The sequence below is a fragment of the Triplophysa rosa genome, linkage group LG16 (assembly GCF_024868665.1).
Source record: "Triplophysa rosa linkage group LG16, Trosa_1v2, whole genome shotgun sequence".
In the NCBI taxonomy this organism is placed as follows: domain Eukaryota; kingdom Metazoa; phylum Chordata; class Actinopteri; order Cypriniformes; family Nemacheilidae; genus Triplophysa; species Triplophysa rosa.
In genome coordinates, this window is record NC_079905.1 from 11,160,172 (window position 1) to 11,184,571 (window position 24,400).

Below are 24,400 nucleotides of genomic sequence, written 5' to 3' on the forward strand. Positions count from 1 at the left end.
GTAATTTTCTGCCAGTACTTTATCTGTTTTTTTACGGGATTTTTTTTACAGTGTAGTTGTAAATCCGAAGGTGAATGAATAACAAAGTTATTGGCTTGGAAAAAAAGGGAGTCGACTGTGAATCACGCAAAAGAGTCGTCCCTAGTCCAATTTGCGAACCACCACGGATTTAAGTCACTATATATAGTCCCCGCCTATGTTTTGCTAGGACTGCCCGCGAAAACTCTCCTCCCCCAAACACTGTAGCTCGTGAGCCTCATTCGCCGTAGACCAATCACTGCAGACTAGACCATCTGACCGATCACATCAGACTAGGCTAGCGGAAAGGAGGGGATTAGACAGGTGAATCGTGGAATGAATCATTTGAGAGTCAGTCAAGAAGTAAGGTAAGAATAACTGCCTATTATTTCGAAATAATGGTGTCTTTACACCTTCTATGTACATAAACTTGTTGTTGGACATAAACCAAAGTATGACCTTAAAAATCCCTAGTTATGTACTCTTTAAAGGAGCAATGTGGAGATTCGAGCGGCATCTAGTGGTGAGGTTGCGAATTGCAACTACACCCCTTCCCTTTCGAAGCACTACTGCAACTGACACAGAACTAAGGTGTAGTCATGTTTTCACCTCTTTGCCAAAGGCGATAACATATTTATGAAATGCTCTGTGTAGAGCAGTTTGTCCGTTTAGGGCTACTGCAGAAACAACATGGTGAATTCCATGCAAGGTGACGCGTGGTGTATGTAGATAGAAATAACTCATTCTAAGGTAATAAATCATAGTTATAGACATAGTTATGTGTATTATATTGCATTTCTGTCAATAGATCCTCCAAAAAATAACACACTGGGTCTTTAAAAAAGCAGATAGACAGCTTAACCCTTCAATTGTCAAATGAAACCCAAGAAATCATTGGAAGCATTGTTAGTCTCTATAACCTCACAGAATACAGACACTCACTCATTTACACACATGCACACAGAAATGCTTACAGTACGTGTTCCAAAGTTCCATTGGCTGTTGCGGTCGGCATCTCCTGTATGACTATATTCTCCTGCCTCAGCAAGTTTCACAACCCCACTCCCCCTTTTCCATCTCTATGCCTAAATGGGACTGAATAAGGTTGTCTGAATATGTGTCAGTTGGCCATGCGAGCTATTTTTTCCTTTGTCTCTGGTCTTGCATGTGGCAGAATTGTCAGCCATATTGACACTTGAGAAGAAAACCTTTCAACTTTTCACCGATCTGTCTTATTATCTCTCCCCAAACATTGAGTTGTTGTTCAGAAAACTCGCGGCTTCGGAGGCTATTTTTCTGACCCAAAATTACCTTTTATGCAGTGGACCTCATGGATTGGTTGACACTACATTGCATCAGTTATGCAATATCTTTGTCTTAGTTTTATAGCTATTTCTCTTTTAAGTTAAATACAAAATTATTATTATTAAAATAAAATATTGTTGTAGTCTCAGTGAGCTTCTCACGTGTGTCTAAGGGTCTGGTGTTGAAGTTTATAAAAGACTGATACAGGTCTTTCACTCTATGCTGAACCTTGAAATCAAATCCAGTTGCGTGGCTGGATAGGTGTGCCTGTTCCTTAAGCATTGACTTCTCTGTGTGATCCCATTTGAGGATCCACCAAGGGCATTTGGCGAGAAGGAACAGAGGATTTCTCCTGACCTTGGTGTAACTCCTTTTTATATTCCTTGATGCTCTTGTCGATCTGTGGTTTCTCCCATCACTCAGTGCAAAACTTCATGGAATGGAAATAAAATGGCAATAAAGAGTCAGCTGGGCTTTGTTCCCTCAACTGATCTTTGCCCAAGAGTGAATAAACAAACCCCCGAGAAGGGAAAAAGGATTTGATCTACATGGAAAAAAGTGACTTTGCTGGAAGTTCACGACAAAACCAACCTGTAGAACCCTAAATGAGAATTTATTCTAGTCTTATCTGCTTTAATAATAGTGTAATGGCACATGAAACATGTTGCACTCCAGTTCCACAGCTGCCTCTTTCATGCCCCAGGGGATGTTTTTCACAAAGTAGTTTACGTCATCTCTTGTAAATTTCACAATACTGTACAGTAGGAAAAATAAAGTTGTCCATCATATTTATAAGAGCGAGAGTAAAACATTGTTGGGAATTTTGGACATTTCAAGTCCGTATAAGTAATGCAACATTACAGTATGTATTAATACATTGATCTTAATACATTAAATACAGCTCCAGTCCAACGATTGTAAAGCTGACAGTACGTGTATACAGTCTGCTGGCTTGACACAGAATAGTCAAGCATCCTTTTCCAGATGTTCATGTCTTTGCTGCAGCCATGCAGCCACTAACATCCTGTTTCTGAAGCTGAAAGAATAAAGCTGTTGTGAGGATACAGATCAGCAGGCTAGCGGATCGGTTAAGGCCAAAGGTTATGCCCTCGAGAGAATTCATAGAGAAGTCCATCATGAAAAAGTGATTTATCAGTTCACAGTCAAAGATCAACTGCTCTCTTTGTTTACTTGTTGAATAATTTTTGGGGGGTTGTTAAATCTTACTTTAATAGGTCTTGAGTAATGTTTTTAGTTCATCTTAATGACAACATAAAAGGAGCATCGCTACACGAAAACAACATGCAGGTAGCCCATAGTGTCACGTTAGTATGGAAAGCGAAATAATTCAGAAACATTTCATCTCTAATCTTTTATTCTTATTCATTCATATCAGCGTCTGCCTATAATCTTCTGGGTTATCATCAAATCTACTGTATTTGATTATTGTTTCTTTTGTCTTCTAGTGTGCATTAGTTATTTTTTTAAGGTTGCTGCTGCTGTTAATGTTTTATTGCATTTTTGTCTTTGCTGTTCAGCTAACCATACTGTGATACTAAGTAAAAACAGAGCTGTCCCTCCAGTATGATCAAATGTCTTTGATTTATTTGAACATACTTTTGGTTTGTTAATATCTGTTAATATTTATGTCTACTGATATGACCAGGGCTTGGTTTTATGTTGTCATCTGAAGTATTTGGCTCATTTAGTTCATTCTTCCGTTACCATGTGCCTCTAAAACATTAAGGATTAGAAGGGATTCAGGGCTTTAGCCCAGGTTAAATCCCGGTGAAGGAATGGGGATGGTCTGCTACTTGAGCATTCTTTTCAAGTTTTCACTATTTTTAACCATGGGTAACCTTTTTTTTGCCTGGATATTATCCTGGATAATACAGCTGTATAAAGAACTGTATATTTTGAAAACTGTTTACAACGGTTTAAACAAGTTCATATGTGGGCTATAGGCTATAGTTGAAAGAAACAATGGTGAATCAATTCACATTCTTTGTCTCTTAACTCGAAAAAACTAACTAGCCAACTTAACAAGAACCAGAACCACACTCAGACATATGGTCACCATCAGGACTGTGAGAGATCGGTCAATAGCAATATATTTGTCATACATAATTTGTAATTTCGCATTAGATTTCTGTCACCAATGACTGATCAAACCAGAACACTAATCTATGCATTGCCACAAGTTTTTAACTTGTATTGAACAGAGCAGAACTTGTGAGATGTGGGAGCAGGAAGAAAACCCTGCGGCGTGTTTTCCACACACACGCATGATGTCATCATTCATGCGTTATCCTGGAGATTCTCCCGTCCGCGAGAGGAAAGTTTATTAAAACAACTGCGAGGGGAGGGGAGAGAGGAACTGGAGAAGAAGAAAACTTTATCCACATTGGAGAGGACTCTTGGAAGCTCTTTAACCAAACTGGATTACATTAAGAACAGTTTTCTGTGGATTAATGTTGCCATAATTCATTGGACTAACGATTGCTGAAGGTAAAGTTGTTTTTGTATCTATGGGAAATCGTGCAGAAAAAAACTCGCAATGCATAGACAAAAGTTAGCAATTGTTATTCTTTAAAAGGGTATTTTATATTTCTTATTACCTTAGATTGCATGCATTACATGTCAGTGCAATGTTCCATTTCGTTTAACGATGCACATTATAGGAAAGTTGCGTTTATTAAAGATTTCCAGACAATTTGATTTAACGTTAACCTATTTGTTTATTATTCCGTTTATCGCTGCAATTGCTAATGCACGAGATTGTGCAAACGTGCCACACACTGTCAGATTCGGTATGTATTTAGTTGAAGTAGTTTCTCTTTTATTTTAACCACTTTTGTTTGTGGTAAAAACATTTTGACTTGTTGCCCTAATCGTGGCCCCCCAGCGGTAGAAGCGCGTTTTTCGCGCGCGCGCTCGCTCAGACAGGACAGTCCCCACACGCGCCTGGAGGAATATCGTCACATCCCTTTGCTCCTGTTTGCATGAAGAGGATGGGGACGCAGGCCAGCATCTGCAGTGTGCAGCTGTGCAATCACAAACTTATGATAATTTTTGGATTTAGGCATTGCAAATATTGCTTGTCAGATATGATGCCACTTTCAGGAAAATGAGATGCTTGCCGCAACCCCCTGTCAAGGTGCTTTTAAACTAGATACAGCCCTCAGTTCATGCATGATCCTGTTCTGAAGCATTTGCAGCACACTCTCTGCCTAAGGTGGAGTGTTTTAAATCAGCTCATGGGAGTCAGAGGCGGTGGAAAAACTAATACTCTGTCTGATGAAACTACCATCTGTTTCTAATGCAGACGGGGTGCAGGGGAAAGGTGAAGAGATGACTGCTGCAAAACCTGTGCACAGAGACTATTCTCATTTAGCACACATTCTTCCCAGAATCAAGTTTGGTTAGATAAACCAAGCACGAGCATACATTCTAGTGTCTACCTTATGTGAGAAATATATATGAAAGTAGTAAGTAAATAAATGCTTATTTGAAAAATAAGGTTAAGCAGCGCTGTAGATATGATTACAAATGCCACAGACCTGATTACGCAGATTATAAATCTGTCTGGATTGCTCTCATGTTTGATGTGGCTCTGTAGCTCCCAGGTTTTTGTAACTGCATGCCCTCCGTTTCACCTTGATTCTGCAACGCCATCTCAATCATTATTTTCTGTTTAGGAAAATATCACACTGTACACACCAGATGCCCCTTTTCAAAGGCGCTACCAGACTTCATATACATGATAAATTGACGCTATTGGTGATTTTAGTAGTATTTGTAATCTGTCTGGAAGCACAATTTATAAAAAATATAAATATAAAATAAAGTCACTTGTTTGCTGTGTTCTAAAGAGAGAGTTTAACATAACACAGTCCTTCTCTCTCCCTGAGCTCACAGGCTCTGACATGAAAACAACACACATACACGCCTTCTTGACAACCTCCTTCCTGTCAGCGCTCTACAGACGGTAACTGTAGACGTTTTAACAATGTCTAATTAAAGTGCCTGTTTATTAAAACTGCACATTGTTGTTTTTCACTATTCTCTTAGATGGTGGCGAATTATTGTTTTCGCATGCAAAAAATTGATTGTAACAATCAGTCTTTCACTGAAATGTTATGAATTGTGGCCCTGGTGTGTTTTCAACCCACGTACTTGATTCCCTAACTAGCGCTTTTGTCAATTCCACTATAGGCTTCAGATTGCTGGGCACCGAGCCAGAACAGAATATGAGCGAGACCATTTATTTTATCTGCGCTGTCCAGCTGCTTTTACTGCATGGTAAACAAAGTGAAACAAAACAAGCGAAAGCTTTAATTTCCATTTCTTTTTCCCGCGCGTAAAAGCGAACGGTAATGAGAAATTGCCCAGAGGCATTGAATACAGGTAAATGGACTACATCTCCACCTTTTTCACCTGAAATGGATGTTGTCTTGTTTACACGAGCAAAGTTGATTTTGCACCAAAAAGCGAGGTAGCTTGTAGATAACTGAATCGGAAGGATACGAACAGACGGCAGCCAGAGAAAGCCTGTGCTGGCTCACTGAAAGTAGCACATCGTGCATACTTTGGGGTAATGTTATTTTCTATGACACCATCACTTTCACTGTCTCAACACAGTGCCTACAGGTTGTCTGACCTCAGTCGGAGGATGCAGATAAGGCGTCGCCTGCTTGAACATCACCGGCAGGCTGAAATTTACAAGTAACCATAAAAGGCCGAGAAGAGAACCTTGCCCCTTGGGGCTTTCTGGCTAATATGTCACTCTGACAGGTTCATGCTGAGACATGCCGGTAAGAGAGTAGGGGTCACTTTAAGCCAACGGCATGTCTGTAAACAGCAAAGCAAGCTGGTGTAGGTTCTGTGGATATGTGTAAATGTGTCAGAGACATAGTATGTGGTTTATTTGTACATTGCAATCAGTGAAAAGTGATGAATTTTAAAGTAGTAAAGATGTACACATAACATCTGGTCATAGGTGCTTATTTTTTCCCTGCTGGAAAATCCTTTAAGCTGTTGGTATGATTTGCGTGGGTAAGCAATGCTATAATGATTTATAATTTGGGCTGTATGGTACGATTTTACATATAAAGTACATGAAATAATCTGCAATTTAACCAAACTTCACATTTGAAGTGTGCATGACCATGTGTGACACATTTGCAGAGAGGGACAGATGGACACAGTAATGCTAATCATCAGACGTCATGGGTTACAAAGCTTTATTGCAAATGCTATGGATCATTAGCACAATTTATACTCTAAAAAAAGCACTCATCTTAATACCCAGCACTCTTTAATAGACACTATTATTAATGTGCCCATAACCACTGTATTGATTCTGACTGTTCCCACATGCGTTCGTACGCTTTCGGGTAATTATTTAGAAGCTGTTTCACTGCAGACGTATGTTATTAAATGTAAAATAATGACACTGGTGTCATAAAGCAGAGCCTTGGGTCTGAGTTTATAACCATATCCAGATTATTCGCATGTCTTGGTCTGCTTAAATACCTTTCTCTCACGTGTTCACGTCTTTGGTTCATATTAGAAGCTGAAGGAGGGCGTCATGAGGGTCATTTGGTCCTCTCTGGTACTTCTGACCATCTGGTTGGGTCACAGAGGTCGACTGGCATCAGCTGAAGGTAAGGGTCTGGTCTTCAACTCAACGCATGACTTTGACAAATGCTAATTCAAGCAGCTTAGTCAGATGTTTTGTTGCGTCGACACAAAATTATGATATTTTGAGAACTTTGAGCATGTATTCACTATCACAAATCAAAGATTATAAAAGTTTTTTGGTTAATATCTAAATTTTTGGTATAAAAAAAAAAATAACTCATGTAAAATTATTAGATTGTATAGTTACATATAATAAAGATCTATAGGTTGAATACAGTTTGACCTCCTTTGGTTGACAATCAACAATTCCAATATTTTTCCAAATGAATCTGAATGCCCCATATGTTTGCTCACTGAACATCTGTGCCATCACAATACTAAGCCAAGCTTGACCAAGTGCTCATTGTCCATTTTTTATGATTTCCCTTCATAGGCCTGCAAAGAAAAAAAATCATAAAAGAATAGAGAATTGTGGAAAATGTCTCAGACTGACTTGGAGTGCGAGTCAAATGTTGTCTTGTTCTCTAGATTGCCAGGGCTGAGCTTTAAAAAATGCTCATGGAAATTTTGGATCTTTCCATATTTCCGTGTCTTTTTCATACAGTGAGTCATATGTCAGTAATCTATAACATGTTCAGTAGTAAGTTAGTACCCTTCAATGTCATGGAAACTCATTACGTTTTGAATGACACAATACAATCTCAATGTAATTCAGTTCTTAGCTTGTCCTTCATGCTGGAACAGGTCAGCAGCCTAATAATATGAGAAAACATAGAAAGTGCTGTTTGTTTTGAGAAGGTATCTGCAGTCTTCATGTAGACCTCGTGTAGACTTTCTCTGTATCACTCATCACCTTGATACTGCTAGAATGTGTTGTTGTTTTTTGCACTTTTGCTTGTTAAGCTCTTCTCAGGTTGGGTCTCTGTGAGCGTTAGGCAGGAGTTACAAATGCCCAGGGGTGTAAGTCTATGGCCACACTTTCGTTTTTTTGTTGTGTTGTCTATACTGTGTGTGTTAGGTCTGGGAAAACAGCAAGAATCTGGAAAAACAATTTCTGTGTCACGATAAAACAATATTGTGATTTTCTTTAAAGGAACAATACTGCATTTTTAGGAGGATCTATTGACAGAGATACAATATAATATACAAAACTATTTCTTCAGAGGTGTATAAAGACCTTACGTAATGAACCATTATGTTTGTAATACCTTAGAATAAGTTGTTTATATCTACATACAGAGCGGGCCTACATACATTGAATTTGCCGCCATGTTTTGTACAGCAGCCCTAAACAGACAAACAACTCTAGAACACGCGTTTCCTCTTCCTCTCCGCTGCGGTATCGTGGTGAAATGGATCGCGGGAAGATCCGTGATCCGTACGGATCGTGCTCTCTGGTGCGGACCGCATGTGACCTGCAGATTAAGTGAAAGTTTATTCATCATTGAGTAAAAGAATAAAACGCACCTTCGCTCGCTCTCTCTCTCCAGTATCTGGACGAGTACAATATTAAAGCGGTTCCAGATAAACAATGATGCTCAAAACTGCTCCGTCACACAGCTAATATTACAACAACAACATATCTTGGTATGTATGTTAGTATGTTACTTACATACTGATCCGAATCAAAGCAACCTCCTCGGGGGTGATTTTAAGACGATCTTTCTCTCCAACGTCTCTCTCTGCTGGAAAGTATCTCCATAGATATCTGTGAGTACATATGTGACCCTGGACAACAAAACCAGTCTTATGGGTCAATTTTTCGAAATTGAGATTTTTACATAATCTGAATAAATAAGATGAATAAATAAGCTTTCTATTGATGTATGAGTTGTTAAAATAGGACAATATCTGGCTGAGATACAACCGTTTAAAACTTTGCAATCTGAGAGTGCAAAAAATCTAAATATTGAGAAAATTGCCTTTTAAGTTGTTAATCAGGGGCACTGTGGCAGACCATCCACTCACAAAAATAAAGTTTTTATATATTTAAGGTAGGAAATTTACAAAATATCTTCATGGAACATGATCTTTACTTAATATCCTAATGATTTTTGGCATAAAAGAAAAATTGATTATTTTGACCCACACAATGTATTTTTGTCTTTTACTAAAAATGTTCCCGTGCTACTTAAGACAGGTTTTGTGATCCAGGGTCACATATCTGCTAACGTGTCTCTGCTGTGAAGTCTTTATTATATTAACGCAGGTCCTGGCTCCTGTCTGACTTTTATCCTTCTTTTTAAACTCAAAATCCACAAACATTTTATTTTATGTAATACATAAGTCATAGCTCTTTCTACAGTCTTTCTAAAGCCCTCAAAATCTCTTCCCTGCGTCAACATGAGAACGACATCTTTTTGTACTGTGGTGGCCACCGTCGTGTTTGGACTGAGCGATTCGTGGCAAATCTATAATACAACGCTAGTGGCCGCTGTTAATTAAGAACTGCGCCTTTAATGTATAGTATGGCATATTGTAGTATTTTTCATAGATGTTGGTGCTTTGTGCAGTTATGTTCTTAGCTCATTCTATGTCGGCCCATTATGTGAGTGTGCATTGACCCAATGCTGCAGTATGTTTCACCTTCTCATTGATTTGCTGTGAATGGTGATCAATATTCTTTTTCCCCAAAATATTTTTTGTGAAAAATGTAACTCAAAATATTGATTCGTGGGGTAAGAATATCAATACAGTATAATGAGGAAAAATATCATAATACTTAGAAATAGAGATTTTTTCCTCACCTCCATTATTGGCTGTAATAATGCGTATGTGACTTTCAGAATGACTTCTACTAAAATATTATATACCCCTGTCCTCTTTATTGCGTCATCTATCAAAAACGTACTATTTTACTATGAAGTCTATGTTTTATGGTCTTTTAGACAGCACGCAGTCAGCTATGACAGATTTTGAACAAAGTTCTTTGAAAGTAACATTGAAAGTATGTCTTATTGTGTTGTGAACTTGCCCAAAAGTTCTGACTTGTTTTTACCTTATGCGATTAAAAAGTATTCTTACTATTAAGAAAATACTGTTAAGATATTACCTTTTACTATTCATTTAAAAATAATAAAAATATATATATATTATCATTATATTCCATTTCATGATTGTAGCAGTTTTTACACCTAGGAGTGATGTCATGATTGCATGAGCAGCATACCTTTCCCCAAATCCTCAACCAGTTACCCCTTGCCCTTGTTTTACAGGACAGATCGCTATCTGAAGCTGCTTTTATACCCAATTCCAATTGTCTTTTATAATTTTATAATAATTTTCTTCACGCTAACTGTAGATCCTAAAAATACAATAAACAATATGCAACCGGGGACAAAAAGAGCAGTGGCTGAGGGAGCGATTGTGAACGAGGGTAGGGCACTAAGCAGTATTTTTATTTCTATGAGCCTTCAAGATAATATTAATGAGGAGATGTTTTGACTGGTGAGGTGACTGGAAGTTCTCTTCCTTTAGCTTACCAGCACCAGAAATATAACAATTTTCTTTCACTTTGTCTTTTTGACAGGTAAGCCATACTTTAATATTTTTTTAAACCACAGATGTATCTAACAGTCTTACTGTGATCTCCCCTTGTTGAAACAGCATGTGCATATCTGTAAATTAAGAAGCAACTGAATCTTATGTAAAATCATTTTAAACCCAAACTTCAAACGGTTTAGCGCTGTCTTTCTGTGTCGCCCGGTGACGCGCCTGTTCTCTGTGTTTGAAACGCGCTTCCTCTCCTCCTCCATTCCACTTTCCAGCGTTCCCTCAGGAGCAAGAGCCGCCTCCAGATTCCCGATCTCCTCCCTGACATCTCTGCGTCTTAATCCCGCCTTTTTGCCTCGTGAAAGCAGCGAGCTTTGTAGAACAGTGAAGAACAGGGATTCAGCCGAGTCTGTCTGATTTAAAAAAGTGAAAATGCCAGAACAATGCAAAATAAATTCCTCAAGTGTCAGACAAGTTTTCGCCAGAATCATTTCCTCCATGCTGAGTTAGCTGTGGGGAGATTCAGGTGTTGTAGATTTGATAAGAGCTCTTTGTAACTTGACAGGGAATGAATAAGAGTTGGAAACCCATCACCTGCTTTGCTTCGCTGTTTGCGCCTCAGCGAGACGGCTGAGCTGCTGCTCGCTGTTATTGCTGAAGTTTTTCCTACACTGTAAAAAATACAACTTCAAATTGTTGACCCAACAAAGGTAACAAAGTAATTTGAACAAAGTTTTTTAGTAGAAGAGGAAGAATGTATTATTTTGAGTATGCTGAACAAAATGAGTCTAAATGTGGTACCAACAAAGATTCTTTTGTTGACTGTACTTAGATATCTAAGTGATTGTCCAAAGCGCGTCAAGAAGTTTGACCAACTTGCCAAACTGTGTAATCTCAAAAAACAATTCTAGTGTTTGAAAGTTCCCAGCATGCATTGCAGAATTTTCAATTTGCTGGTTAAAATTATTAAAATGATTGCTATTTTAGTGTTTGCTGGCTATATTTTTTGTTTTTGTTGTCATTGTAAGTTACCTTTGGTATTTAGAGTTCCTTTTTAACTATGATGTTTAATAATGTTTGATGATTGTTACCATGATTGAGGCTCATGTGCTCAGTGTTGAGCTCTGAAGTAAATGACGCAGGGAGTCCACTAAATGTTTAAAACACAAACAGCTTAAGCAGTTACATAAGCAGAGTGTGTATATAACATATCTATTAAGTAGAATTGAGTATTAAGAGTGTGTAAATAATAATAAAACAATTATATATTAATTTTATATAAAACATAATCTTTTGAGTTGGGCCAACTAAGTCCGTATTTGAGTGAACTCAGAAACTTGATTGTTGCATTTTTATTTTAAGTTGGTTCAACTATTTATTTCAATTGACAGTCACGTGACATTACTCAGATAATTCAGTTAGGTGAAATACTTGGCCAAAAGTTGAGTAAACTCAAAAAAGCTGTGCAGCGAGTTGCCTTGAAATTTTAAGTTAAGTCAACTTTTCATTTTTAACATATTATTAACCATGTTTATTGAAATCACGTTGATACCCCACACATTATAATATTCAATTCAATTCAATTCAATTTTATTTATATAGCGCTTTTCACAATGTGCATTGTTCCAAAGCAGCTTTACAGGAGCAAATAAGAAAAACACAGAAAGGTAAAACACAGCACAGTGCATGGTGTTTATAGACCAAGCAAGATCATTATAATAAATAATATCTAATAAATAAATGAATAAATAAATAAATAAATGCAGTCTCCCGGTGAGCAAGCCAACACTGCACTGCTCTGCTGTGGCGAGGAACCCAAACTCCAATGCTGAATAATGGAGAAAAAAAAACCTCGGGAGAAACCAGGCTCAGCCGGGAGGGCCAGATCTCCTCTGACGTGTCATGCTGCACTCAGTGACCCCGACCAAAGCCACCGAGCAACGTCCACGAAGAACAGGGAGAGCCCACGAGCCGCGACCCAGGAAGCCCCACCCGCCGAAACCGTGCAGGTCCAACCCGGTCTCATTCCGCGATCAACAACAGACAACAGAGGAACAACCAGGGAAAAGTAGTAATGGCATAATTAACTTTATTCCTCTGTTGTCCGACATCGACCACAAAACAAGACCAACCAGACCAGATCCACACAGTCCCAACAAATGAAACGCCCCGAACCACAACCAACAAGCCCCCCCACTCCCCACAACACCCACCCAGCTACCTCCAATCAAAGTCACTGAGTGCAGCCATAACTTCAAACTGCTGTCGTGTGATGTAAGTTTAGCATTAAATACCAAGTATTGTAAATTTAGCATTTATGTGACAGGTAGTCCGTCTTTGCTCTCGGCTGGGGATGGAATTGTCTGAGCTGGGCCGGCCAGATGGTCGCCTTTTTCTTGGGTGGTGATGGAATTGCCTTGGATGGAGCTGGATGGTCAGTCAGTCCGCAGGCTCTCGCAGGAGGATGGCACGGGATTTTCCGATGTAGCTGGCGTAATCTCTAGTTGGTGGATGGGCATATGACGTTCATCTGGGCCTGGCGGAATCTCTCCCTACCTCGGGATGGGCATCCCGAGGCGAGGGCAGAAACAGAAAGAGAATAATTAGCGTAGCTGCTGTTCATTAGCTATGTATTAGTGAATGCTTGGCTGAAAAGATGTGTCTTTAATCTAGATTTAAATTGGGAGAGTGTGTCTGACCCTCGAATAGTATCGGGGAGGCTATTCCAGAGTTTAGGTGCTACGTATGAGAAAGCTCTACCCCCTTTGGTGGATTTAGTTATTCTAGGTGTTATCAAAAGTCTGGAGTTTTGAGATCTTAGAGAGCGTGATGGGTTGTAGTGTGGTAGAAGCTCTGTTATGTAGGTAGGGGCTAAACCAGTTTAAGGCTTTATAAGTAATTAAAAGAACTTTAAAGTCAATACGATACTTAATGGGTAACCAGTGAAGGGTTGATAACATTGGGGTTATGTGATCGTATTTTCTGGACCTGGTTAGAACTCTGGCAGCTGCATTCTGAACTAACTGTAGTTTGTTTATTGATGATGCAGGACAACCACTAAGCAGTGCATTACAGTAGTCAAGTCTTGAGGTCACAAATGCATGAATAAGCTTCTCTGCATCAGCCACACATAAAATATTTCGCAATTTGGCAACATTTCTAAGGTGGAAGAAGGCTGTTTTTGTGACATTTGAGATGTGATTTTTAAATGACAGGTTGCTGTCTAATATAACGCCAAGGTCTTTAACTGTATTTGTTGGAGTAACAGTGCAGCCTTCAATTTGCAGGTCATAATCCGAAATATTCTGCTCACGTGTCTTTGGTCCGATAAGTAATATTTCTGTTTTATTAGAATTTAAAAGAAGGAAATTACAAGTCATCCAATGCTTTATATCGTCGATGCACTCTGCCAATTTGGATAGTTGGAAGGAATCATCTGGTCTTGATGAGATATATAGCTGAGTATCATCTGCATAACAGTGGAAGCTAATTCCATGTTTTCTAATAATGTTTCCAAGGGGCAGCATGTATATGGAGAATAGCAAGGGTCCTAAAACCGACCCTGAGGTAATCCATAATTTACTTGCGTTAGATTTGATGATTCCCCATTTAAATGGACAAATTGATGTCTGTCTGATAAGTAAGATCTGAACCATTGTAGTGCCTGTCCCTGAATACCGGTATAATTGTGTAAGCGATCTAGAAGTATTTTATGGTCTACAGTATCGAACGCAGCACTAAGGTCGAGCAGGACTAGGAGTGAGATGTTACCTTTATCTGATGCTATGAGCAGGTCGTTTGTAATTTTAACGAGTGCAGTTTCAGTACTATGATGCGGTCTAAAACCTGACTGGAATTTTTCGTGTATGTCATTATTTTGTAAGAAAGAGCACAACTGAGTGGACACTACTTTTTCTAGTATTTTAGACAGGAAAGGGAGATTTGAAATCGGTCTATAGTTTCCTAGTTCATTGGGGTCTAAGTTTGGTTTCTTGATAAGAGGCTTAATGACGGCCAGTTTAAAGGCTCCTGGGACATGGCCTAGATTAATTGACGAGTTGATAATGTTATAAATGGGCTCAATTGCAACGGGTAATAACTCTTTTAATAATTTAGTTGGTATGGGTCTAATAAGCAAGTTGTAGGTTTAGATGTTGCAATAAGTTTAATTAAATCTTCCTGTTTTATAGGTGAAAAACACTGTAGCCTTTCTTTTGGGGCGATGGTTGGTACTAATTTATAGGACAGACTTGGAGGTTGAGTTTTTACTATTTTGTCTCGTATGTTTTCGATTTTCTCTGTAAAAAAATTCATGAAATCATTGCTACCAAGGTGCGGCGGAATACCCAGGTCAGGTGAAGTCTGTTTATTTGTTAGTTTAGCAACTGTACTAAATAAAAACCTTGGATTGTTTTTGTTAGTTTCTATGAGGTTACGGAGGTGCTCGCCTTTGCTGCTTTTAGTGCCTTTTTATAACAGTTTGCACTCTCTTTCCACGCAATTTTAAAGACCTCTAATTGGGTTTGTTTCCATTTGCGCTCCAGTTTACGTGTTTCTCTTTTAAGGGCGCGAGTGGTGCTATTGTACCATGGTGCTGCGTTTTTCTCATTAATCTTTTTTGACTTCATAGGTGCGACAGCTTCTAATGTATTAGAGAAAATAGTGCCCAATTTGCTGGTCATGTCATCGAGCGATTCTATATTTATTGGTATGGTTATTAAAGGAGTCAGATCTGGCAAGCTCTTTGTGAAACTATCTTTAGTAGTCGAGGTAATTGTTCTACCCTGTCGATAACGAGTTAAACGGCTGATTTCTGCAGTGCGCAGTGTACATGTTATAAGATAGTGATCAGTGACATCGTCGCTTTGAGGTATAATATCTATATTGGTTAGATCGGCTCCGTGAGATATAATCAAGTCTAGTGTATGATTAAATCGATGAGTGGGTCCATTGATGTGTTGTGTTACTCCAAAAGAGTGTAATAGCTCTGTAAACGCCACTGCTAATGCATCGTTAGCACTATCTACGTGGATATTAAAGTCTCCGACAATTAGTACTTTATCAACGTTAACCAATAGGTCCGATAGGAAGTCCGCAAACTCTTTCAGAAAATCAGTGTAGGGACCAGGGGGTCTATACACTGTAGCCAACGTACAAGAAAGCAATGGTTTTTTACTGTCAATTGGAACAATTATGTTCAACGCAAGCACTTCAAATGATTTAAATTTATGCTCCGTTCTCTGAGTTACAGTAAGAAAGTCTCTAAAAATTGTTGCGACACCGCCACCTCGACCAACCGCACGTGGCTCATGCATATAACAGTAGCTTGGTGGTGTACACTCATTTAGACCGTAATAATCATTTGGTTTAAGCCAGGTTTCGGTAAGGCAAAGCATATCAAAATTGTTGTCTGTGATCATTTCATTTACAATAACTGCTTTTGAATTTAGTGATCTAATATTTAGTAGGCCGAACTTTATGAGTTTGTTTTGGTCGTTTATTACATTGTCCTCAGGTTTAATCACGATTAGATTTTTTCTCTGAGATTTGGCTATTTTGTTATTTTGTAGTATTATTCGGGGGACAGACACAGTCTCTATGCATTTGGAAGCAGTAACATTTATAACAGATGAGTGGGAGGAACACAGACTATGGTTAAAGTTTTGACTTACCGCTGGGAGACGTAGTCAAGCGGTGCGTAGCGTCTTTGAGATGTTGTCAGACAGAAGAACCGCTCCGATGCTGCTGGGGTGCAGGCCGTCAGGGCGGAAGAGCCTAGGTCGCTCCCAGAACAGATCAAAATTATCAACAAAGAGCAGCTTCTGTTCAATACACCATGACATCAACCATTTATTTAGAGCAAATAGTCTACTGAACTTTTCATTCCCTCGTCGGTAGGTAGGAAGCGGCCCTGATACGATGATCCTCGCCGTGGGCGATGCGTTGCGTACCGTCTCGATCAGACTCCTGAAGTCCCTCTTCAGGATCTCCGACTGCCTCATCCTGACGTCATTCACCCCCGCGTGCAGCACGACAGCTCCGACGTTAGCATCGTCCTTCAGGATCGCAGGTACCTGCGCAGAGACATCAAGAACACGGGCGCCAGGAAAACAATGAGTGCGCACCTTACCTTTAGTGGAGGAAGCGCGTACGTTCCGGACGATTGAGTCTCCGATGACCACAGCGTTGCATTCCGTCTCGCAGAGGGCGGCAAAGCGGTTCCTGGTCGGGATCTCGAAGACCGGTGGCGGCGGTTGGGTCATCGCTCCAGTCCTGGCTCGCGCCTTTCGCCGTGGGTGTGCCGGTGCAGGAGTGAAGTTCATTTGGGCTGACCGTGTTCTCGAAGCCTGGGCTCTGTGCAGAGAAACACGCGGAGTAGAAGTGGAAGGAGTATTAAAATCGCGATGAAAACTTACCGCGGATTTGCGAGCGTCGGCTCTGGATGTTTCCAGCGCCGTTTTTCGTTCTCGCAGCCGTGACTGCTTCTCTAGTAGATCCTGGATCTGCTTCTCCACAGCCTCCAGTTCCGACTGAAGTGCGATCGTTTCCTCATCTGCACACAGAGGTACAGACACATCTGAAACATTAGCCATCAGTGATTTAATAATGAGAACAGTGTGTTAAGCAGTAAGCAGGCAGGCTGGGAATGCTAACAGCCTGAGGCTAATAGCGAGTGATCCGATAAAAATAAATTATCTGTGCGTTTAAATACGATTTTGGTATGGGATATATTTAAGGATATGTTTTACCCTCGGAGGATAACAATTTAAAACACAAGTCTTAAGATATAACAAGAATAAACGATGTATTAAGAATAAATTTGAAAGAGCTCCGACTCAAACCACGCGCTCTCAGCAAACAGGAAGTCTCGCTAATGCATGTTAATGCATGAACTCGCTAATGCATGTTGATTGATGTATGCATCTTTGAACCAATCAAACCATGCTGATTAAAAACTCTTCTAGTCTCAAACACTCATTCACTGGGAAAAATTATGTCTTTTGAATCTCAAAAATTTTCTAAAGTCTGCATTTAGGAGAAAATGTCCCTTTTCCAAAAGCCGGTGAACCTAGTCAAGGCAGCATCGTAACTGAAATGGAACCTCATAAGTGTCTAGGTTGGAGTACTGTAATGAGGCAGCAGCTCTGTGTGCCATTCAAATAAAGGTGTTACACAAAGTGCACTAGAGTTTAAGAGTAGCATGTTAAGCTCACTATTAAAAAAATGACAGGTATGCTTCTGATTATATTAACAATTAACATCTTCTTCAATAGTGTTTGAAAAGCATCCCAGGTTGAGACATCAAGAAGTTAATCTGATAAAATACTGCAAATTCTAGTCAAAGCGTGACTACTTAAATGTTATATTTTTATCATTTTTATTCATAACAATTTAATTTATGTTATTCTATGTTTCTGATGAGTTTAATATTATTTTAAAATTGGGATAAAAAATATTAATAGAGTACGAGTTAGTGACCCTAAACTTTTGAACGGTATATCACACACACACACACATACTGGGAAATAGTGGGTTTTAATGACACTTTTTTATTAATATTCTTCAGTTTTAAATGAGTGATGCATATACAGATGCAAAAACAATTTCAGTTTTTCTGAATTTACTATTTATATGTAGTGTTTAGTTAAAAATATCATTTTTGTTTCATTCTGTGAACTACTAACAATATTTCTCCTAAATGTTTAATAAAAAATATATTGTTTCTATTTGCATTTGTTTGCAGAAAATGAAAACTGGAGAAACAGGTCAAAATAACAGAATATATATATATATATTTAGTTCTCAAATACTGTAAAAAACAAGTTCATATTCACTTTTAAGCAATACAACAGTAATATGTGTACATGTATTTAGAGGTTTAAAAATGATTGATAGTTTTCATGTGTCATGTCATGCTGTCAGTTGTTAACATTGCTGTTGGATGATTTTGTCACTTCTGAGGTTTAATTTTGTTGTTCAACAGACACTGAACTGGAAATGAAAATTTGGAATGGTCTCTTCGTTTGTTCCATAGCTGTATATATTCTTATTGACTGTTTCAAATCAAACTATTCCATTATTTTCTCAATGTAGTTTGGGATTGCCTTCATAAAAGATGTTTGTGGCCCAGAAGGCTGTTTGTGATGCCTTTAAAATGTGTTGAAACATTGCTATTATTTATGTGTTGATTCAGCCATTTTAGTAGCAATGAAAGACACATGCTGCTTAAAGTGATGAACATGAAGAATTGCACAATACCAATTTCAATGGGATATATTTTGGCTGGGATTTTTTGAGATTAGGCCTTTCCAGTTTATCGCCCATCAATCAAGACTTCGTCAGACCTGCTGTTGATGACCTCGTCTCCATAAAGTGGGATTATGGAAAAGTTATTCTAACAGAAAAGAGCTTGTTATATTTAGCTCCGCATCTACAAGGTGGTGTCTTTCTGTCAAAGACAATCTTTGATCACCACAGCGCATTTACCTCACGCTCGGCTCAGGACCAAGTTTTGACAGGATTGTTCATAGTTGGCTATACAATTTGTTTTATGCAAAAACTTTCACAGATGGCAGGATAGCGCTGCTACAACTTGACTGTCTTCTATTCTCCAGGTGTCAGCTGCCCGTCCTTACAAGTGGAAGAATGGAAGTTTTCTCAGTCTGCCAGACATAACATCACAGGTAAAGACTGCAGCTAATAGACCTGCTCGAAACCCTCTGTAAAAAAATCACCCCAAAATGAACATTCTTTTCTAGTCATCCTCATGCTGCTGGAACACTGCATATTTATTCCTTTTGTGAAACAGAAAAAGGAGTTATTTTGCTGAATGCAAAGGCTGCATTTCTAGACATCTAAAGTGGATGGTGAAAAGTGATAATCAAGCTTCAAAAATGACCATCAAAATTGTTCTATAGTCCGTGATTTTGTAAGGAACAGACTACAATCAAAGTTATATTATTCATTGAAAATCTTGCCATGAGTCACACTTAAAGTCTGGCTATAAAATGTGGGTCATTTGTAAGTTGATTTGAATAAAAGTGTCTATTAAATGTCCAAATGTAGATGATTACCCATGATTTTCCAAACAGATTAATGCTTCATGCTGGTCTAGCTGGTCGACCAGTATAGCCACATTGTGTACAAGCAAAACTCATAGTTGGTCAACCAGTGCAGGTGAAGTGGCTTGACCAGAGAAGTCTTACTGTTGATTTTTGTTGACACCTGGTGAAGAACCAGCGCACAAGCAGTCCTGTATGCTGTGGATCAGTAACCAAAACACAACACCTGCTTGCTTTTAAGCAAGTAAATTGTACATTTTTGGGCGAAAAAAAGCCACCTTTTGATTCACACAGTTTAATGTATATACATAAATTCTGCACAGTGTGCCTAAAAAGCAGATTAGAAATGTGAAAAATGCAAATAAATGCAGGTCTTGGTATAGTGATGTGCCAAATAGGAGTTCACTACATAATTATGTGAATCTACTGCCATCTGTACTCATTTAAGCCTTTTAATGCACTTAATAAACTCCCAACTGCCCATAAAGCCGTCTCGGTTCCTGAGCAGAAAGATATAGATACTAACAGTGTTAAGGTCCCTCTCTTAGTCTTGCGTGATTTGAAAACTGCCACAGCAGAGTTGACATTGCATAGGACGTGTCAGCTAATAGCGCACTGATTTATTAGTCTGCGGGGTGGTAAATGGATTGATCGCTCCCATCTGCAGGTTTCAATTTGGTGCGACGTTTCTCTCTGCTGAAGAACAGTGAGGTCAAGAAGATCCGAAATCCAAGAGGGCCTCTCATCCTGCGTCTCGGGAAAGTCCAACTCGTCCAACCTACAGAGTAAACACTTTTATCTTAGCTCCTTTGTTTCTTTCAGAATCTATTTTATCTTGACTCCTCAGACCTTCTGAGAGAGAATGCTAGTTTTGTTTTGTTTATTTATTCATTTTTTGAAATGTCTGTTTTCCTTTTCTCTAATATTCATCCCCTATCCAATGAGCAATAAGACAATTGTAGATGTACCAAAGTATTCTAGCAGGTCAGTACAAGCCTAAAATTCCTGCCCTTTAAATGTTTTCTTGGTTTAACATTGATATCAGCAATCATGTAAGTACAATAATGTCACCAGTCAGACTTTGACTACTTTGTTATGTGGGATGTATTGCTGATTATTTAATGCTTTCTGCGTTTACACTAAAATGCTGTTATTTTTTTTTAGTAACAATAACTTTAAGTGCTCTTGGTGAGACCTAAAACCTCAGTAACAATGCATTTTATGACTATGCCTTTATTGAGCAAAGCTCAGATGTAAAATAAGTTTTGGTGCATGCACCCAGCCAGTAAGAAGGAGAAATGCATCTTGTCATGTCATCCCTCCCTCTTGGACAGCCACCCATTTGTTTTCAGATGTTTAGACGTGTAATCTGTTTGTCCCTAATTGAGCTTGAGCAGCTGTTTATCTCTCCATCATCAGAGGTTGAATGTTCTCCGTCTGACGCACTTTTTAGAGAGAGTTGTTAAGCGAGTATAAATAAACATGAGGACTGCAGTTTATTGCCTTGGTTTTAGCGGTAAATGGTGATAATGGTGCATTGCTAGACATGTTACTTACAGGTCAGGGGTTCAGATCCAGATTAGTGGTCATCTGAAATGGATTTTTTAATGGCCGATACTGATAGAGCGGGTCAGCTGTGACTCAGATTATAATTGAATATCATTATAAAGAGTGCCGGTGGCGTTAAATATTCAGTCCCAATTTGCTAGTCGTTATATCTTTTTGCTAAGTAAGAGAAATTTCAATGAGCTTTTTTATGAGTAACGGGGATAAAAAATAGCTAGCAGCCATATCACCCTGTAGCCCAAGACTGGTTGCCCACTGATGCTAAGCAGGGCTTAGCCTGGTCAGATCCTGGATGGGAGACCTCCTGGGAAAGCTAGGTTGCTGCTGGAAGAGGTGTTAGTGAGACCAGCATGGTGTGCTCACCCGGTGGTCTGTGTGGGTCCTAATGCCCCAGTATAGTGATGGGGACACTAAACTGTTAAAAGGACCATCCTTTGGATAAGACGTTAAACCGAGGTCCTGACTCCCTGTGGTCATTAAAGATCCCATGGCACTTCTCGTATGAGTAGGGTTGTGACCCCAGTGTCCTGGCTAGAGCTCCACTAGCCCAATCATGGCCTCCTAATCCTCACCCTCTGAATTGGCTCTATATCTCTCTCCACCTATAGTTGGTGTGTGGTGAGCGCACTGGCGCCGTTGTACTGTGGCTGCCGTCGCATCATCAAAGTGCATGCTGCACACTGGTGGTGGTTGAGGAGAGACACCCTCATGTGATTGTAAAGCGCTTTGGTTGTACAGCAATACACAATAAAGCACTATATGTGACCCTGGACAACAAAACCAGTTTTATGGGTCAATTTTTCGAAATTGAGATTTTTACATCATCTGAAATCTGAATAATTAGGCTCTCTATGGATGTATGGGTTGTTAGGATAGGACAATATCTGGCGGAGATACAACCTTTTAAAACTCTGGAATCTGAGGGTGCAAAAAATAAAAAAATTGAGAAAATTGCCTTTGAAGTTGTTAATCAGAGGCACTGTAGCAGACCATCCACTCACAAAAGTAACATTTTTATATATTTACGGTTTGAAATTTACAAAATATCCTCATGGAACATTAGGATACTTAATATCCTAATGATTTTTGGCATAAAAGAAAAATCTATCATTTTGACCCATACAATGTTTTTTGGGCTTTTACTAAAAATGTTCCCGTGCTACTTAAGACTGGTTTTGTGATCCAGGGTCACATATAAATACCTCATTCATTCGTCTCTTTCAAAGGTTAAGGAGAATGAGAAAAATTAGGACTCCAAGTCTACTGATCTATACAATTCTTTTAAATTTTGAAGTCAAGTAGGAATTATAAATAAAGTACAGTACATCATATAAATCATTTACGCAGTAGATTTGCAATAGAATCACATTTATAATCTTTTCATCTCTTTTTAAGCTTGTATCTTCAGTAGTTGCAATAATAATCATCTTGGGGATGAAAGTTTCACATTTTGACCTTCTGAAACTTCGGAAGGAGAGGCAAGGCTACACATTCACGCAGACATGCCTAAATCCCCCCCATCATCAGGGAGATCCTCTTTAAGAATGGGTCTTCTAGAGCCCCAAGTGCTTTCCCTATTTGAAACCTGAACGCTCTCTCTAGATCTTGTCTCATAACCAGAGAGAGAGAGAGAGTGTCTGCACTCAAAATTCACTCGGCACAACCAGCTAACTGCAGAGGGGAAAAGACTGAATAAATGCTTTTCTAAACTCACTTTCGGTGAGATAAAGTTTAATGTAAAGTCGTGTCAGTTGGGTAGGGACGTGTGATAGCGGCAGATGGTCTCTAAATTGTTTGGCCACCTCTGTGTTGGTCAAGCTCAGACTGGGCTTGTAATAGAACTGTCTACTTCTTGCTCTCCTTTATCTTGTTTTTCGCCTCACCTGGGAGAGGGAAATTGAAACGGGGTGTGTTTGTTTGGGTTTGTATACACTGATATTTGTATTTGTCTCCGTGAAGAAGTGCAGGGTGGTTTGTCATATAGCAGAATAAAGTAATCCTCATCATTGCTTTTGTTTGGATTTTCAGTAATACTATATACACATCTTTAAAAAAATGAATTGTGAAATTAAGTGAGAGCCAACATTTCACAAGATATCATGGCTTGTTTGCAGAGACTTGTTTTTTTTCTTCTTCCAGTAGCTTGTTGGATTTATGCTTAAAACAAGAAAGAAAAAAACGAAATGCTGTTTTAAGGATGTTACAAGACAACATAGACTGATTAAGAAAATGATGTTCATACTTTGTATGTGACTGAAATAACTCAAAAGAAAACCATTTGGAGTTTTTGTTTGATTATCATGAACACAAAGACTTTTTGGCAGAGATGTAAACCTCACCCTGTCATAACAAGTTTCATCCTGTGCAAGCACTGTCTTTCTCTTTTTTCCTGGTTCCTAAACGTTTTTCTTGTCAAGGGTAGCTAACCTTGAGTTTTCAGTCCCTGTCAAGTCAGTGTTTCAGAGACAAACATGCTACACGCATTATTTTGGATGTGGTGTATGCGTGAATACAGTAAGCTCTGTTGTGTAAACCTCTTCGGATGACGTAAGCAACGCTGGTTTCACGCTGGTCCAGAAGAACGTTTGAACAAAATACAACCAAGAGAAACTTTTTAATCAATTTAAAATCTGATTTTTAAGATTTAATTATATAAGTAAGATTTAAAAATATACTAATAAGTAATAAAAATTGAAACCGGACGTGCTTCTGGACCAGTGTTTACGTCTTGCAAAGTGGTCTATACTGCTCAATTGGTCAAATTTAGTCCTCAAGGTATTTTTTGCAGAAGCAAGTTTGCAAACCGTTCACAGTATACATACTCTACAGCAAAACGAATATAGTGATAGTATCATCCAAACTTAGTCTGTTGTAGACTCAAGATGGTAAGCACATTCCTGGTGTTTACATGCCCTTGACCCACCAAGAGGCTGACAAACTGTTTATTTAAAAATGAAAGTTGAGAATGAAGATGAGTTTGGCTGAGCTGTATTCCCTTCCAGCATTAGTGTCAGGGGTTACACCTCCTTCTGTATCCAGACTACCATTAATACAGAGGTACCCCCACTGCTACCAGCGTTCACACACTGATTCTTTACTTTGCTTTATGTGTGTGGACTAGCATTTCCTTGTTTGTATGTGCGCTGTAGTCTAACCAAACATTTTTCTCTTCAGTCAAGTGTTTCCTCATGGACTCCCGGTGGAGTTCACCCTGGTGTTCACCCTGCTGCTGAAGAAGAAAAGTCTGAATGATAACATTTACCTTTTGCAGATATCAGACGAGCAAGGTTATCCTCAGGTGCGCCCGCTTTCAT

The 24,400-nt window shown here is 39.0% G+C and overlaps 1 protein-coding gene across 5 annotated transcripts in view; it reads left to right on the forward strand.

Annotated features, from left to right (window-relative positions):
* The first annotated feature begins 1,484 nt into the window (after positions 1 to 1,484).
* Positions 1,485 to 24,400, forward strand: part of col16a1 (collagen, type XVI, alpha 1) — a 75,359-nt gene continuing 52,443 nt past the window's right edge. For 2 of the 5 annotated variants that reach the window (XM_057354275.1, XM_057354278.1), the window contains exons 1-5: positions 3,080 to 3,831; positions 6,896 to 6,989; positions 19,074 to 19,142; positions 20,188 to 20,305; positions 24,261 to 24,384. In XM_057354275.1, coding sequence (XP_057210258.1) covers positions 6,914 to 6,989; positions 19,074 to 19,142; positions 20,188 to 20,305; positions 24,261 to 24,384 — 387 coding nt within the window. In that variant the 5' untranslated portion in view covers positions 3,080 to 3,831; positions 6,896 to 6,913. Of the gene's footprint in view, positions 3,832 to 6,895; positions 6,990 to 19,073; positions 19,143 to 20,187; positions 20,306 to 24,260; positions 24,385 to 24,400 lie in introns of all 5 variants that reach the window. The other 3 variants (XM_057354277.1, XM_057354279.1, XR_008964504.1) reach the window with 2 other exon arrangements.